Here is an 18,725-nt window from a genome sequence, read left to right as displayed (position 1 = left end):
TATTTTATAAAGTTCTTATACTTACCTTTAAACCTGAACTGACAAATATTTGTAACAAATCCAGGGATATTTCTCTCTGTGTCTGTGTCTGTGTGTGTCTGTGTGTGTGTGTGTGTGTGTATGTGTGTGTGTGTGTGTGTGTCTGTCTGTGTCTGTCTGTCTGTCTCATTATTATGCCTCAGACTGGTTTTGAACTCAAAATCCTCCTGCCTTAGCCTCCTAGGTGCTGGGCTGATAGGCATACACCACCATGCCCTGTGTTGCTTGGTTGTAATAGTATGTGGCAGAGGAGAGCTAGAGAAGTAAAAGACTTGTTATTGAAACAGCAAGTTCATGAACAAAGAAATAGCTTAGCATATAGTAGGGAGGGGTGGGAAACTGGAAACTTGCTAAGAAGTATAACAGTATTAGATCTTTGCAATAGTGACCTTGAGTCAGCAAGAAAACGAGGGTGAAAAGAAGATGTTATTGTTTGAAATAATTACAATAAGAGCTTTGATGCTTAAAAATAGTCTTAGTAATCTGGACTCTGTTCTGTAAAAGTAGTGAACGGTCCAGTGGAGTAAATAAGTAAAACCACTGAGAAGGGCTGCAGAGATGGCTCAGGAGGAAGGTGTTGCTCCCAGGACCTGCAAAGAGATCCTTAAGACTCAAAGGTGAAAGGAAAGCATTGACTCCCCAAATTGTGACCGTGTGTGTGTGTGTGTGTGTGTGTGTATACATACAAACACAAAATAAATTAATAAATTGTTAAAAATATCACAAGCCTTAATGTCACTTACGCTCATTGCTAGTTATTGGCATAACTTACGCTCATTGCTGGTTATTGTGGTCATAGTTGGAAAAGAAAAGATGATTTATTTTTTCTTGTCAGGATTTGAACTCAAGGCTTTAAATCTCCTTTTTAAAAAAATGTGATTTGGGGCTGGAGAGATGGCTCAGAGGTTAAGAGCACCCGACTGCTCTTCCAGAGGTCATGAGTTCAATTCCCAGCAACCACATGGTGGCTCACAACCATCTGTAAAGAGATCCGATGCCCTCTTCTGGTGTATCTGAAGACAGCTACAGTGTACTTATATATAATAAATAAATAAATCTTTAAAAAAATGTGATTTGGGGAGTAGTTTTATTGCTTGCTGCTTTATATTTATGCACGTTTCCATTTTAGGAAGGAACATCTGCCATGGAAAATCTAAATGAAATGCAGTGTATGTGGTTTGAGACGGAGTGCATTTCTGCCTATCAGCGCCTGGGGAGATACGGGGATGCCTTGAAAAAATGCCATGAAGTAGAAAGGGTGAGTTGTTAGGGTGTGGAGTCTAGTTTTATCTGTAAGAAAAGCAGGTACAGGTCTACACTGGATCGTCTGCCTCTTCTGACTGACTTTGACAGCTTCATTTGAAAACAAATCTTTATATTTAGTACTGTGAGCATTGTGTAATAAATGATTACTTTTCTGATACTTCCGACATGTTTATTCTTTTTCTGAAGAGAAAAAGAAAAACAATTTAGTAAAAGCAGTTTGTGCTATCATTGACATATATTCACAGTTTCTCTTCCCTGATTCAGCCATTACTTAATTTTTCATCGGCAGCCTAGGAGGACACAGAGCTGGTGGCAACCTCTTTTCCCCTTAAGCATCAGGATCTGGTCCACAGTCAGCCTCTCTCCAGTTCGTCTTCCCAGGATGCTTGTTTTCACGTTTGGTACCCTGTACATCAAATAGCCAGTTGCAGGCCTATTTTATTACTTGCTTTTAGAATTATGTGTGTGATATGCCTTAGTGAGGGCACTTTTCTTTTCCTTTGTGTGAATTTTTGTTTTCCTGTTCTTTGTCATCTCTGAAGCACTCTTCTTCTACATGGACCACAGGAGGAAAGGAGCCGCAAATGCACCCCTGAGGCAGTCCTCAGCAGCCCTCAGTTGTGGGGCACTCGGCACCACTCTTCCCCTGCTGACGCAGTATAAAACCACAGGCGTCGTAGTCAGGTGAGCCTGATGTCTGCACCATGGCAGTCACTTTGGCCTTCTTCCCATGTGAAACTCCTGAGGTTACCCAGAAGAAGGCTCTGTCTTAGGGGGTGGCTTTTGATGGGAATTGGAACTTGGATTATATCAGAACTTTTATAGAAATCACCAAAGTTTGCTTTGTTTTTGTTTTTGTTTTTCTTGTCCTTTAAACTTGTATTTCTAGGGGAAAGAGTTCTCATTTTCTCTTTGAGAATTATAAGCCTTTTGGATTATATGTTAAATATCCAAACATTATAGTTTAAATCAGGTACCTATTTCTGTGGTGAAATTGTAGGACAGAATTAGGACTGGTGGTGCAGGCCAGAACTCAGGAGGACCATAAGTTTGTAGCCAGCCTGAGTTGCAGATGATTTTCAAGGTCAACCTAGGTTACATAGTGAGACCTTGTCACCACAAAAAAAGGGACAGGAGATGGGTTGGTGTATAAATGTGCTAGTACCTCGAATTCAGATCCCTGGGATCCTTAACACCTGGACATGGTGGTATACCGTCTGTAACCCCAGGACTCCTGTGGTGAGTTGGGAAGTGGAGACAGGAAAATCCTGTCGAAACTTGTGGACCAGCTAGCCTTGAATACACAGACAGCAAGAGAGGTCCTTATAAAACAAGAGGGGTGGAGAGATGTCTTGCTCAGCAAAGGTACTTGCTCTTGTAGAAGACCGGGGTTTGATTGTTAGTGCCCACATGGTGATATATAACTATTCCTCACTCTAATTCCAGGGTATCTGGTGCTGTCTTCTGACCTTCATGAACACCACTCATGCCCATGCTGCATAGGCATACATTGCAGGCGAAACACACACACACACACACACACACACACACACACACACACACACACACACACACACACACATAAATGGGAAAGAACCAGCAAATCAAAAGGAAGTGGGATATGAGAACCCAGTTTATCCTCTTATTTCCATATATGTGCCATCATACCTACATACCCTCATATACAAATGTCAACACAAACCATAACACAGAAAAGAACAAAAGCTAGCAGTGAAAAGTACTGAATATCAGTACTTTGTGTCAGTGCTCCCTAGTGTCTACCAGTTAAAAAGCCTCCTGCTTGTTAAAGAAAGACATTTCGTGTACCCCACTGTCAGTGGGATGTTGTAGCTCTTTACTAAGCATTTACAAATTAGTACTTTGAGCAAGGATGCCATTGGAAACCTACTCATTTTCCTGTAGAAGTTTAATTTAAATGTTTGTAGGTTCATTATAGTTGGAACCTTTGTGACTTAAGTCTTGATATTAATTCCTGTGTTGCTTTATGATTTTCAGTATTTGCTAGATTGCCAGATTATGTTAAATATATCTTCTGTTACTGTGTATCATTAAGTTTATAGTGACTTTGCCTAAGTAATGTGAATGAAATTCGTAAATTCTTAAACTACTTCTAGTTCAAAAAATAATTTAATTGGAAGAAAGTATATTTGAAGGAAAGGGTTACATTAGTTACCAGAGATTAAAATGTAGAAATCAACACCCTCTGGTCATATGGCGTAATTATTTTTATTTAAAAATATAATTATCTTTATTCAGAGTTTGCTATTGGCATTTCACTCTATGGAGAACCTGAACACTTCTCATGTCATTTGTAATGATTATATTAATACTAAATAAAATAAAAAAGCTTAACTCAGGGATAATATGTACATTTTTACATTAATACATTGAAAGAAAAGTATTGGGGGCTGGGGATTTAACTCAGTGGTAGAGCACTTGCCTAGCAAGCGCAAGGCCCTGGGTTTGGTCCCCAGCTCTGAAAAAAAGAAAGAAAGAAAAAAAAGTATTAATGTCCTTGGAAAGATTTTCGAGTATAAAGTTCAGGGTTGGGTGCTGGGGAGATGGCTTAATGGTTAAGGAACCTGTTGTACAAGCATGATCTGAGTTCGAATCTCCAGCACTGATACAAAAACCAGGCATAGAGACACACATCTTAGGGGCTGAGACAGATGAGACAGACAAACCCCTGGGGCTTCCTAGCTAGGCAGTCTAGCTGAAATAGTGAGCCAGGGTCAGTGAGTGACCTTGTCTCAACAACTGGGGAGGGGAGCAGGGAAGTGAGGAAGATGTTCTGCCTTCAACATCTGGTCTCTACATGAACCCACAGAGAAAAGTGTGCGGGCACACGTGCACCCACACCACTTGCTAGCATGAAGTCCTGAGTTTGGATCCTCTGAATGAATCCATGGAAAAAATATGGTAGAATGATGTGTTTCTATAATCCCAGCAGTGACAAAATTGGTTGCAGAGACAGGTGGATCTGTGAAAGTTACTAGATCTGCTAGCCTAACCAACATGGCAAATTTCTGGCCAGTGAGAAACCCTGTGCCAATCAAAGGCACCTGGGGAAAGACATCTGAGGTTGTTCTCTGACCTCCATACACACATCATACTCTCATGCGCACATGCAAAAGTATAAAATTGAGAGATGACTTTTATTTTCTGGAGACAGTCTCACTATGCATGTATTCCTTACTTTCATGTAGACCAGGTTTAGACCATGTTGGCCTAAAACTCAGAAATCCCCCAGCCTCTGCCTCTTGAGTGTTGAGGTTAAAGGCATGCACCTCCCATCTCTCAAACATGATTTGTAACTACTTTATAAGTTAACTTATACCTGGCTTATATTTAATAAGGAAATAAATACCAATCACAAATAAAATTTTGCATCTTTTAAATAGAAGTAAAGCTAAGGATAAAGAATATATCTTTCTGCTCTGACAGTTTCAATCAAGAACTCTCTCTTTAAAAGTAGTTTCAGCTTTCTCTTCCTGTTATGGCTTCTTAGAAATTGGAGTTGAAATTTTAGCATTCTGGAATTGTCCATAGTACCTTTTCTGTCTTTAGTTTGACCCTCTCAGTGGATTTTAAGATTATCTGTAAAGGTCATGTGGCCCAGTCCAATCTGATGTTTAAGTTTTTTAAACAAAACAGCTGTCTTCAAAGTACTTACTATAAACTTGTGTTCACAGCAACATCCTATATTATTTTTCTTTTTCTAAATACTGATTGGGATCTCTTTAGTGTGCTGGCTTATATTTATTTGGGTTAGGGCATACAATATAATATATAATATAATATATAGGGCATATAATATATTATTTCTTATTGTTCATTCACTCTAGGATTTCTGCCAGAATAAAACATATTGCATCTTTTTAAGTTCTCACAGGCTTTATAATCACAGATTATTCTTTATAAGAATCTCAGATTCTTCAGAGGAATAGGTTTTTTTCCTATCAATCAATCAATCTACCCCACCCACCCACCCACCCATCCATCCATCCATCCATCCATCCATCCATCCATCCACCCACCCACCCACCCATCCATCTACCCATCCATCCATCCACCCACCCACCCACCCATCCATCCATCCATCCACCCACCCACCCACCCACCCATCCATCCATCCATCCACCCATCCATCCATCCATCCATCCATCCATCCATCCATCCATCCATCCATCCACCCACCCATCCATCCATCCTCTCATCCTGACTGCAGTTTCCCTTTCATCTGCTCCTCCCAGTCATGTCCCCTCCCCATTCACCACTTTTAAGAACGGACATTTATTATTTTCTCTGTTTAAGTTTTTAATTGTCTCAGCCAAGAATTCAGAGACGTAATAGACCAGGGGAATGGCTAGAAGAGGGTGTCACACGATTCCTGAATAAAGTTATATTCTAAAGCTTTGATGGAACATTTCCTAATTCTTTGGCAACTGGTCTTAAATCATGCCTATTTTTTCTGCTATTTGTTTGTTGAGAGAGGGTCTTGCTATGTAGTCAGTGCTAGCTTCAAAGTTCACAGTGAGGCCTAATTTTGACTATCTGCTAACAGTGGCTGCCAGGCAGGGGAGAAAGGGATTGAAATTATTTATTTAGTTGCTTATGTAGTATTCTGCAGTACCTCTGTTTATTCCAAAGCAAAATATCAACAAACCGTAGCTGTAGTATTCTCCTTTTTTTGATTTTTATCTAGCTTTTTAATTTTATTTTTAAACTGAAATCTATATGGAGTAAGTAAACACCCAGGTTTGCCTGTGGTCGAGTGGTTCCAAGACAGTGTATTCACTGGAAAAACTGGGAAGACTTCTGTTAAACTGGGCTAAGTTGGTCACCCAGTTTATGGAAGACATCAACTGGAGAGAGGCAGCCTGTGGGCTGTTACTGATAAAGAGGTGGATAAGTGTTTGTGGTTCCAGATTACTTTTGAAGTGTGACTTAAAATTCATATCTACTGATATTTCTAGGAATATCTTTTGAAGCTTGTCATCCCTCCCTCATATGTTTCTCAACTTAAATAATGTCGTGCACTCCCTTAGATGTTCTCATCTTATGGTGTTTCATGACTTAGCATTGCTCTTTCCCTTAGCCAACTGTGTTGGATTATGTAAGCCTGGTTTACATTAAGGAAAAGCACTAACACCATTATGAATGTTAGCCTTCGATTTTTAAGAAATAAATTGATGTGATTACTTACTAATTTATTTCTGAAAACTTAATTTTCAAATATATCATTAAAACATGATTTTCTAATAAGTGAACTAATATGAAATGTTTATTTTTTTCCTGTTGCTTGTCCTCTGTGTTATACTTTTATTCTTTTTAGAATTCTTTTCTTAAACTCTTAGATATTTAGTATGATTTTTGTGTATATAGCATGTTTCTAATTACCAAGATAACTAAAAATATCAAGTGGTTAGGCATAATTGATAGAATGTGTCCTCTGCTTAGTCACTAGACCACTGCAGTGCGCCTCCTCCCCAAGGGACTGTGGAACACTTCATTTTTCTATAGAGTCTGGAGAAACCAAAGTGCAATGGGGAAGCAGAGGGACAAATATATGTGGGGGGGGGGACTAAATTATAAAATTGTTTTGTGTACATACTGAAGGTGAATTTTCTTCTTTTCATGAAAGCAACTACTACTTAAGCTTTGAAGTTCAGGTGGTGAGTCCTTTGGAAATTAGATGAAAGTGTTGAGCTTACTTCTTAGGAAGAAGTTACTATTTTTGTTATTATGAAGACTTACGAATTAAGAATTTATGGAATATTCATATGTTAATGGGAGCTTCTTCGCTAAGAAAAAGTCATAATGCTGTCTTTGTAATAATACTTTGTTAATGAGAAGAAACTTTAAAATGTGTTGCTTGATCAATCACCTTAAGAAACTGCTATGTAGATATATTCCTACCCTAGATTAAATAATTAAGACACTAAGAAATCAAAGACTTGTGCATGATAAGCTCCTTCCTTCCAGTTGGTAGGTACTGTGCTATGTGTTACACTCTGTAGAGATGAGGCTTAAAGATGGTGAGTCTTGCCCACACAAGAAAAGAGCTCAGGGAGGAGTAGATGAGTCAGATTTGTAAACATTTAGTGGGAACCTGCATGCTGTTAGCTTCATAGTTGTGATTAGCTCTGCCTTGCTGGTTTATATTGGAGTACAGAGGTAAACTTCATCAACATAACCAATGAGATAACCTGATACCTCTCTTGTCAAATAGAGTATCATCACAATTGTGATATCAGGAAGTAGGGTGGATTATAGAAGAGCCTGTTAAGTTGAGATCAGGTGTGTTCAGTTTTGCAGCTGTAAAAAATGATACTGTAAATCAATTGCAACCAGTGAAACTGTGACTGTATTCTTCTGGAGGCTTTTACAGTTTTTCTTTCTTATACAGTTTTCTTTTAAAAGGTAAAAGTTATTGACATAAATGTAAGGGATAATCTTGTGGTTTTGTTTTTAAGCATTTTGTTGAGATAACCGATGATCAGTTTGACTTCCACACATACTGCATGAGAAGGATGACCCTCCGTGCTTATGTTGACCTCTTGAGATTAGAAGACACTCTCAGAAGACATACTTTTTATTTCAAGGCTGCTAGATCAGCAATTGAAATATATTTGAAATTACACGATAACCCTTTAACCAGTGACAGCAAACAACAAGACATAGATTCAGGTAATGAAAAGGTTTAAAAAGAATACTAAACTTGAGAATATTATAAGAGATTAACATATTATTTGGAAAATTGTATCAACACATGTTTAAGGAGATAAAAATGTTATCTACCCTAATCAGTCATACACTACATACTATATCAAATTGCTTTGCCTCAATCCAAATGTTTGTATAACTAAAATAACAATAAAAGACATGTTGTCAAGTGGATGTGAAGACAGTATTGGCTAATAGATACGTTAGGAAAAAGCCAGAGAAACTTCCAATACAGTTCATCTTTCTTTGAGGGCTTTTGTACATTAGCTTGATGTACCTCCATCAACCAAGTGAGAGGCCTTGCATGTGTCCTCCTGTCCCCCAGTGCCCAGCTGCCCTCAAATTCTTGATAGTTCTGCCTCAGCCTCTGTGTATGTGTGTACGACAACATCAAGCACTGTCTCTTTTGGTTCTGTTTTTAGTAGCATCAGTTAAGAAAGAATATAAATGTCTATATGCTACTTTATTTTCTTTAAATGCTAATTGAAGAAAAGGCTTTTGAAGGCTGGTGAGATGGTTCAGCAGATAAACTCTTGCCACCCAAGCCTCATGATAGGAGTTTGATGCCTGGAGCTCCTGTGAAGGAGAGAATCAGTTCCATTCCTCCGACCTTTATACATGCAAGAGGGTATGCACCCCTAATCTCAGCCTCTTCTCTGCCACTACTTCCACAAACACACTAATAAATGTTCTTAATTAAACATTTATTTTTATAATTATATATAATTAAGTGTGTTTTTATATAATTAAATGATTATATAATTTTAAAAGCTATAAGAACCTCAGGAAAATACATGTTCTTACAGAGTGTGGTGTCTGCTTTACGGAGTAAGATTGCCTTTATTGCTTGTCAGTCACTGGTACTAGTGTATAGTATATAGTAGATAAAAGGGAGTTTGGATCTCATCACATACATTCTCTCTCACCCTTGGAACATCCCAAGAGCATAGTTGGTACATGTTTTACAACTTGAAGTTGAGAGGGATAAAGTGATTTGCCTGTTATCTATTGTGTGGGAAACTGCATTTGTTTCTTATTGTCATAAACTATACTGGCAAAGCAGCTAATGAATAAAGGCTTATTTTAACTCACAATTCCAGGTTAGGATAATAGCAGGGAAGACAAAGGCAGCAGGAACTTAAAACAGCTGGTCATAGCCACAGTCAGGAACAGAGAGTGAATGAACACACAGTACTCAGCTTTCTCCTCTTTAATCAATGGGATCCAAACCCAGGAAAGAGTGCCACTAACTTCCCACCGCAGTTTAGCATAATTAAGACAGTCTCCCATAGACATGTCCACAAGCCAACCTAATGTAGATAGTCTCGTGATTCTCTACTGTGTCAAGCTGACACAGAGGAAGGACTTAGTTGAAATTAGTTTTAGTTATTAATGCAACCAACTTTTATTGACTGCCTTTTGTGTGCCATGTTTTGGCTAGTCACAAAAATACTTTCTAAAACCTTTTACATAGATAACCCCCATTTTCTCCAAAAAGAAAGCTATATTAATAGTGTGTATTGTAAAAAAGACAAAAAATGAAAACCAACAGTCAGATGTTTTGCATATTTGAATGTTTATAGAAAACCTGTCAGCCAAAGAACTGAAGAAAATGCTTAGCAAGCAAAGAAGAGCTCAGAAAAAGGCTAAGGTAGAAGAAGAGAGAAAGCACACAGAAAGGGAACGTCAGCAGAAAAATCAAAAGAAAAAAAGAGAAGAAGAAGAAGAAGTTACCAGTGGTCATAAGGAAGAACTTATTCCTGAAAAACTGGAAAGGGTGAGTTGAGTCTATAACTATTGTTTTATGGCAAAATTATGATATTTGATTCTGCTCTGGACATAGTGTATTTAAATGTTTAAATAAAAAAGAAGCTACTTGCAATATTTCAAGTCATATAAGAGCCACTGTGTATTGTTTGAATGGTAATATGCAGTGTCCAAAATAGGCAAAAATGTGGCTAATGCTACTTATATATAGAACTATCATGGACCCCCCAAGAGTAGGGTTCTCTGAAGGTATGTTCTAATTCCTGGAATGTGAGTACATGGCAAAGGGAAATTTTAATTCCATCAAGTGGAATTTAAAGTTGCAATACGCCAATCTTAAAATGAAGAGATTAGCTTAAGATGCCAGCCATAGCTGGGGATTTAGCTCAGTGGTAGAGCGCTTACCTAGGAAGCGCAAGGCCCTGGGTTCGGTCCCAGCTCCGAAAAAAAGAACAAAAAAAAAAAAAAAAAAAAAGATGCCAGCCATAGAAGCAGATTCTTTGCTTGTATATGTTATGGCTTCCTGACTGTGCAAATGAATGGGTCACTGCTTTTTGTGCTTTTTCTGTTTGTTTTGTCCAATTCCAATGTGTTATTTCTGTTTTATCTTACTATATTTTATTTTGTTATTATCTCTTGGAAACCTGTTCATTTTCTAATGAGAGACACAGAAAGGGGTGGATCTAGAAAAAGTGGAGGTGAAGAGGAACTGGGAGGAGAGAGGGTGGGAGGTATCTGTAATCAGGATATATTATGTGAGGGGAGAAATGTTTTCAATAAAAAGAAGAGGGAACAGCTGAGATAGGTCTGAAATGTCCATAAGGCCCAGTGTGGTCAGACAGGGTCTGTCATGGTGGAGAAAAGCAGACAAGGGTAGGGTGATGTGCTGTGAGAGTGACTTAATGTGGTGTCGCTGGCTTTTAAAGTAGAAAGAAATGTGGGCCACCTTTAGAAGTAGACAAAGTCATGGAATGGGATTCTTCCTAGAACCCATGAAAGGGCATGCAGTCCTTCTGACATGTTGATTTTTAATCCTGATGAGTAGACTAGTATGAGACTTATAATCTACAAAACTGAAAGAAGTGTTTAAGAAGCCACCTAGTTTTTGGAATTTGTAGCAGCAGTATAATAGTTTATAAAGTCTGGAATTATCGGTTTAATCTGTCTCTCTCTATAAATGGTTGATGGTTTGAATATGTTTGACCCAGGGAATGGCACAATCGGAGGCCTTGTTGGAGGAAGTGTGTCACTGTGGCAATGTGGGCTTTGAGGCTCCAATGCTCAGGTTCCACTAATGTGGAATGAGAGTCTTCTCCTCCTGGCTGCCTTTTGATCAAAATGTGAATTCTTGGCTCTTCTAGCACCATGTCTGCCTGGATACTGCCATGCTTCCCACCATGATGATATTGGACTAAACTTCTGAAACTATAAGCCAACCCCAATTAAATATGTTTTATGTATAAGAGTTCCCTTGGTCTTTTTCCAACAGTAAAACCCAAACTAAGACAACGATCTAGCTCTAAAAACAGTACCTAAAAACTAAGATCTTGTCAAAACGTTAGTTATTTTGGGACCAGATTTAGAGAAATGTTTAACTTTGATTCATTCGTTAGAAATCTAATAAATATCTAAGATTTTTCATTATGTTTTTTCCAGTTATGATATTTTCCTACTTCTTTTTGACATTTGTAATATATAAGGCATTACCAGTACTTGGTGTATAATTTCATAAATTCTGTGGAATAATTTCAAATAGTTCTTGATTTGTATAAAAGTACACTGATTTTATAGTTATAAAAATAATGTAGCTATTTCTACTTTGAAAACTATTGACCAATGGTTCACCGACTGCTCTTCCAGAGGTTCTGAGTTCAATTCCCAGCAACCACATGGTGGCTCACAACCATCTGTAATGGGATGCGATGCCCTCTTCTGGTGTGTCTGAAGACAGCTACAGTGTACTCACATACATAAAATGAATAAATGAGTTAAAAAAATAAAACTATTGGTCATGTACCTTTAAAAAAAAAGATTAACTTTATTATTTGTTTATGTACGTATGGAATGAGGTGGCTTATGGAGCCTGGTAGAGGGCATCGGATCTCCTGGAGCTGGAGTAACAGGTGGTTTTGAGCCACCTACCGTGGTTCTAGGAGCTGGGTCCTCATAACAGCTGAGGTATCTCTCTATCCCCTGATCGTGTTGTATAGGTGATAATTCTTAAATGTTTCATGCTTGTTTAGTTATAAAAGAAAGTGTACAAATAGTTATACATCTGTATATGTAAACTTGAGGGGGAATTTGGCTTGTGTTACCTGCTTTTTAAATATAAAAGTTTTCCTTTCTGCTTCAAAATAGGTTGACAATCCATTAGAAGAAGCCATCAAGTTCCTCACTCCTCTAAAAACCCTTGCTGCAGATAACATTTATACCCACCTGCTGGCCTTTGAAATATATTTTAGAAAAGGTAACACATTGTTTTGAATTGAGGTTTGTATATGTCCGTTAATTGTTGTTTTGTTTTTTATGGTACATAGGGCCTCATACATTCTGGGCACGTGCTTTTTCATTGAGCTGCCCACTCCTAGCCTTGAGTTCAGCTTCTAACCTTTATAATGTTGATTCTAAAATTTGCTGTGAGCCTAGTGTGAACAATATACAGATTGTTTGCATGTGCTGGCCGGTTCTGTGTCAGCACACACCGAAGCCGGTTGGGAGGAGGGAGTTTCACATGAAGAAATATCCTCACACATTTCCAGATTGATCTGGAAGAGTCCAGCTCACTGTAGGCAGTGCTACCCACAGGCTGGTGGTTCTTTGAAGTATAAGAAAGCGAGCTGAACAAACCATGAGGAGCAGCCCAGGAAGCAGCGTTCTTCCATGGCCTCCCTCAGACCTCAGGGTGAAGCTGTCTCTGACGTCCCTGGGTAATGAGCTCCCAGCTATATGATGACATACCCTTTCCAAGTCGCACTTGGTCATGTGTTTATCACAGCAGTAGAAACCTAACTAAAACATCTATGTGAAACAATTTTTTAAATTTTTCTTCAGAAAGCAAAAAATTGGATAATGCAAATTAATTTTAAATTTTTCTCACGTGTTTTTTTAAAGTAGGTTCTTAAAATGAATAAGTGAAGATAACACAAATGCTCATGCTTCATTTTGTTTTGTTTTTCTGGCACAGGGAAGTTTTTGCTAATGTTGCAGTCTGTTAAACGAGCCTTTGCCATTGACAGTAATAACCCTTGGTTACATGAATGCTTGATTAAATTTTCTAAATCTGGTAAGTATAAGGAGGAGATGTTTATATGCATGGAACTATGAGAAGCAAATATAAGCCATCTTCCATTTAACAAGACAGGGAAGAGACTGCAGAGATCTAACCAAACCAGATGTTTACCTGATACTCAAATGGTGGTATACCTGTAATTAAGAAATGAGATATACAATTAGTGCATTTTTGACTAGACTATTAATGTTTCAAAGGAGAAAGTAATTTTACTGTCTCTGTGTGTATGGGTATATATATATACATTAAGCTTAACATCCTAAGTATAAAAATCTTTCAGTTGTTCCCCCATCCAAGTCCATGAAAAACAAATCCACCTGTTTTTGGTTTTTTGTAGTATCTAATCACAGTAATCTCCCAGACATCGTGAGCACAGTTTTAGCTCAAGAAATGAAGAAGATATTTGTCGACAAAGATGTGCACAGCTTTAATGAGGATTTTCTCAAACACAACGCTACCTCTCTTCAGCATCTGCTTGCAGGTTTGTATTTGGAAAACACTCAGTCTACTTAATTTCCAGAGGAAAAAAGAAAATAGCACAGGACCATCCATAGGGTGTAACTAGCCAGAGTGTTGTTGTCAAAAAGGAGAGGAGAGTATATTTAGTAAGCAGCACTCTTGGACATGGTTTGCACCATCACTGGGAAAGCAATTTGTCTGTCTTGTTAAAAGTTACACATTTTAGGGGATAGAGATGGCTTAGCAGTTAAGAGTGCTGCTGCTCTTGCAGAGGACCCCAGTTTAGTTTTCAGACCCCCACATGGTAGTTCACAACCATCCTTAACTCCAGTTCCACTAGGGGATCTAGTGCTCTCCTCTGACTTCTGTGTGCAGCACACACACACACACACACACACACACACACACACACACACATATACATATACATATATATTATTTATTTATATTTATTTATATATGTTTACATATATATATAAATATTTGTTTAAAAGTTGGATATTACGTGTGTCTTTCCATTCTGTAGTCGTACTTTGTAAGTAACGTAACCCAGCTGAGGGTAGTAGTTTTCAGTTATAATCCCTGGGGCTCCACATGCTGGTGCAGGGCAGTACGTTTGCCTTATACACAGTTGGCTATATACACAGACCCTGGCTCAAACCAAATTATTCCAAGCAAAGAAAGCTTTCAATGCAAACATACCTACTAAAATGTATGTAAATTTGGGGGAAAGAAAATGGACTAAAATGTATGTTCAGAGATAACAGCAGTCAATGGTAGACTGAAATACCAAGTAGTCGTTTAAACCAGTGTTTATTCAAACATTTTATAATAATAGTAACAGCCTTTTTTTGTATGTTTTGTCTTGTTTTGAGATAAGGTGTCATGCATCCCAGGCTGGCTTTGAATCTAGTATGTAGTTGAGTTTGGACTTAATCTTCCTGCTTTGACTTAAATGCTGGGATTACATCTCCCTGGTTATAAATAATTCTTATAATACATATGCAGAGATTAACAAACAATAAATCTCAGCTATGTAAAAATATGCCTGGGAAAAAGTCTGAAAGGAAGTTTATACCAAAACTTTAACATTGACTTTGGACTATGAGCCAATTTTTTCCTCAAATCTTTATTGCTCTTAGGCTTTTTGGGGTTTTTTTTTTTTTTTTTTTTTTTTTTGGTTCTTTTTTTCGGAGCTGGGGACCGAACCCAGGGCCTTGCGCTTCCTAGGTAAGCGCTCTACCACTGAGCTAAACCCCCAGCCCCGCTTTTTGGGTTTTTTGTTTGTTTGTTTGTTTGTTTTGTTTGATGGATTGTGTAATATCTTTTCCGTTGGCCTCTTAGAGCCACGGATAACCTGGAACTTCTCACTGCTTTTACACCCTGAGTACTGAGATTATAGCCGTGTGCCACCACTTCCAGTTTTATGCAGTGCTGAAAACTGAGCCCAGGCCTCATGCAAGTTAGGCTTCATTCCTAGCCTTTCTTTATCTACTTTTTATCTTGAAAATTTACTTGTATCCTGTCTTGTTATGGAAAGGACTTTACGCTGTTTGCACAAATACCTAAAATGTTAAGGGCAGCATTAATGAACACTAGAGGAAAGATGTTGGAAAGGAGTTGAAGACAAAATGAAAGTTGTACCAAATTAACTGCTCTACTGTATGCCATATTTAGATATAGATTATTTTAATCTGAACTTTGTTGTTAAAGCAGAAGTCTCCATTCTGACATATTTGGAAGAAATGCTTACATTAATAATAAATTACATTTCTAGGCAGAAAGAGCAGAGAATTTCTCTTTAAGAGCAGAGGACAGGTTGGAGAGATGGCTCGGTTTTTAAGAGCACATATGTGTTGCTCTTCCAGGTGATCTGCAGTAGATTTTCAGCCTCTCAGCAGCAGTCCAGCTCCAGGGGGAATTCAACACCTCTGGCTTCTGTGGCTTCCTGTGACTCACTCATAACCCCCACACAGAAACACACACATATCTTAAAAATAGTAAAAAAAAAAAAAAAAAAAAAAATAGTAAAAAAAAAAAAAAGTAATAGGTGGAAGCAATAATTTTTAGAAAATCGAGATAATAGAAAACATTTAAATAATTGTGAGAAATTGCTTTTGAAATATTAAATGAAATTCTAAGGAAAAGGAAAATGTCTACCATATAAGAATAAAACAAAGTCAAAAGACCATTTTGTAAGTGTAAGTTAATATTATATAGTATTCTCAACAAATTATTGCCAGATAATGTACATCAATAAGAATATAGTGAGACTGTGAACATGACCATATTTATAGGACATGTATGAACTGTGTTTTGTTTTATTCTAAATAGCTTTTAAAAGTTCCCTTCTTCATGATTGTGGAAAGACCTTTCTTTGAGTACAGCCCTCCATGACAATAACTTGCTCTTTAGACACTCTACTTAAGGCTCTGTGCTGTGTAAAAGTGGTTCCAGCTGAAATGACTGATGGTCTTAAGCCCTGTACATTTGTATTTTAAAATCACAGAAATTGTCAAATTAGGCTTTTTTCAGTAAGTGTTTAATAACTGTGAAGGAGAAACTCTGATAATGTGTTTAAAAATGTTATGTGAATGAGTGTTTACCTGTGTGTGTGTTGATGCACATGAGCGCAGTGTCTGTGGAGGCCGGAAGAGGGGGGTCAGATTCCCTGGAACTGGAGTTACAGATTGTGCGCTGCTACATAGGTGCTGGGAACCAAACCTGAGTCCTCCAGAAGAGCAGCAAGAGCTCTTACCTTCTCTTCTGATCGTTTTGCCATGGTAACTCACAGTCTCAATATAGCCAAAAGGTTCAGTGAGCTGTTATTGAATAGGAAGAAATTGTCACGATTGGCTGCCTAAAGCTGGTTGATGCCAGCTCCAGCCCACCACTGAGTTATTAAACACTTTAAGCCACATCCGAGTGGTCAGTGTAAGTCAGATGAATGTAAGTCTTCAGAGTCACTCATCCTGTAATGTCTTGGAATTTCAGGTGCTAAAATGATGTATTTTCTGGACAAGTCAAGGCAAGAGAAAGCAATTGCTACAGCCACTAGGTTGGATGAAACTATAAAAAATAAAAATGTGAAGGTAAGATTCTTCACAGATTGATTTATAGGTCTTGCAAGGGCTAACAAAACATATATCTTTACAACAATAGTTTTAAGTGGGTTAAAGAGCTCAGCCTGAATGCAAATCTTACTTTATCCATTGTTACCTGTGTGGCTTCAGGCAGGCTATAGATGTGCAAGTGATAGCTGTTATACACTTGAGTGTGAGTTAACTGAAATAACAAAGCATGAGGTAGGTACCACATCCTCGCTCATCCATAGAGGCACTTGAGTGCCTTTTTATACAGAACTTGAAGTTGGAATCCTACTTCAGCCCCGAGTGCTGGGATCAGAGGGACCTTTGCCACCATACCCATCTCAGAGTTTGACGTTAGCATTCTTCATTTGAAGTGATTGCTCACTGTAGATAGGAAGAGGCTACTGCAGTCTTTCTGGGGGACAAGTTGTCTCTGTTGGTTACACTTACTATTAGATGAGCTGCTTTATCTTTACACAGTTGGTCTTTTCTCCTTTTGTCACTAGACTCTAATAAAGGTTTCTGAGGCACTGCAGGACGGCAGCTTTGGGAACTGTAGTTCCCAGTATGAAGAGTACAGGAAGACCTGCCATAACCTGTTTCCACTGACACCTGCTTTCCTGCCTGCTGCCAATGAAGCCCTGGGTCTCAGCACTGAACTGAACCACACAGCTGAGCACAAGCTCTTAACGAATGAAATCTGAACCTTGTGAGAAGCTGCTCCTACAGACTCTTAGCTGAATTCACATCAGGGTTTCTGTACATTTTAAACTGCTATGAAATAAAATATTTGGATAGAAGTTTTAAATGGAATATTGTGTAAGCTTATTTTATGCTGTGTCTGGCCTCCAGTTTACATAGACGTCTGTTACAGTTACCTGTTGATACTTGTGCAGTCCCACACTCCTGAGCTATGAGTGTTGTTGCTTCTGTATTATAGACTTCAGTTGCTGATTAAGGTATAGACAGCCTTCTTACACTGTTTCCTTTAGGGCCTACTTTCAGAATCTGTTTTGACCTCTTGTTTATTTGATTATTTGAAGTGTTAACTGAATGTTAAGAAACAGCCATATTTTCCATCTTGGTAGATAATGTGATTTGTTCCCTTTTTACCTTAACTTGTATGGTTATTCCCTTTGTCATAGCCATAAACGTGATACTTTATGGTAGAATAAGGATACACCAGTGTTATGTTGATTCAGAATGTGAAGACTGGTTTGCCTCTTAATCATGTAAATTTAACCATTAAATTTGTTGTGTATCTATTCTGGTCTTACAGACTATTGTAGAGGAATTGTTTTCTTTTTCTTTTCTTAAATTGGATTTTTTTTTTATTGAATAGCAATTGTGTTTTCTTGATTGAGTTACTTAGAGAGTTTAGCAAGTAGCTTACCCTGAGTTTTCTTCAAGGGAGGATGATTGGGCAAAGTACAAATTAAAACACAGCACTGTCCCCACACAAGCCATTCAGTACATTTTTAGGTTTCTCAGATGAGAATTTAAACTATAATTAAACTATTAAACCATAGTGTTGTTGAACAGTATTTGGGGGGACCCTTTTTGCCATATTTTATATAATGGAATCACTCTATTTCTCAGTGACAATATGTCTGTAAATCTATCTGATATAAACCAAAACAGAAGATTTTATTTAGATAGTTCTAATTAAAGTAGTTTTCCTTTATTTCTTTAGACTCGTAGTTCTTGAAGAGAAAAAAAAATACTGTAAAATAATGCCAATCTTGACAATGCTACAATAAATTATTTCATACAGAGTTGCTTGTTTATATCTATTATTATGTGTCCATACTTGAAAAATATTTTTTGGGAAAGTAGAAACTTAACCATATTATTCTTCAAGCTTATAGAAAGTGTGACTGTCAGTAACCAACCCCCAGATAAGCTTCGGTGCCACAGTAAATAGGATTCTTTGGTGTTTTAAAATGTAGAAATAGGCCGGGCATGGCGGGTGGTGCACATCCTTTACCCAGCACTGGGAAGACGGCAGGTGGTCTCTGAATTGGAGTTCCAGTGCGCTCTGCAGTTGGTGTTCAGGGCACCAGGGCTAC

General features: G+C 38.0%; 1 protein-coding gene across 9 annotated transcripts in view; it reads left to right on the top strand.

Moving 5' to 3' along the window:
* Nucleotides 1-18,431, top strand: part of Naa16 (N(alpha)-acetyltransferase 16, NatA auxiliary subunit) — a 59,276-nt gene extending 40,845 nt beyond the window's left edge. Inside the window, exons 13-20 of one of the 9 annotated variants that reach the window (NM_001399534.1) lie at nucleotides 1,169-1,297; nucleotides 7,803-8,016; nucleotides 9,636-9,829; nucleotides 12,178-12,286; nucleotides 13,004-13,102; nucleotides 13,446-13,589; nucleotides 16,562-16,659; nucleotides 17,163-18,431. In NM_001399534.1, coding sequence (NP_001386463.1) covers nucleotides 1,169-1,297; nucleotides 7,803-8,016; nucleotides 9,636-9,829; nucleotides 12,178-12,286; nucleotides 13,004-13,102; nucleotides 13,446-13,589; nucleotides 16,562-16,659; nucleotides 17,163-17,360 — 1,185 coding nt within the window. In that variant the 3' untranslated portion in view covers nucleotides 17,361-18,431. Of the gene's footprint in view, nucleotides 1-1,168; nucleotides 1,990-7,802; nucleotides 8,017-9,635; nucleotides 9,830-12,177; nucleotides 12,287-13,003; nucleotides 13,103-13,445; nucleotides 13,590-16,561; nucleotides 16,660-17,162 lie in introns of those variants that run through there. The other 8 variants (XR_010057850.1, XR_010057849.1, XM_063274645.1 and 5 more) reach the window with 8 other exon arrangements.
* The last annotated feature ends 294 nt before the right edge of the window (nucleotides 18,432-18,725 follow it).

The sequence above is a fragment of the Rattus norvegicus genome, chromosome 15, assembly GCF_036323735.1.
Source record: "Rattus norvegicus strain BN/NHsdMcwi chromosome 15, GRCr8, whole genome shotgun sequence".
Lineage (NCBI taxonomy): Eukaryota > Metazoa > Chordata > Mammalia > Rodentia > Muridae > Rattus > Rattus norvegicus.
The sequence above is the reverse complement of the archived record's forward strand: the minus strand, read 5'-3'. Positions and strand labels throughout refer to the sequence as shown.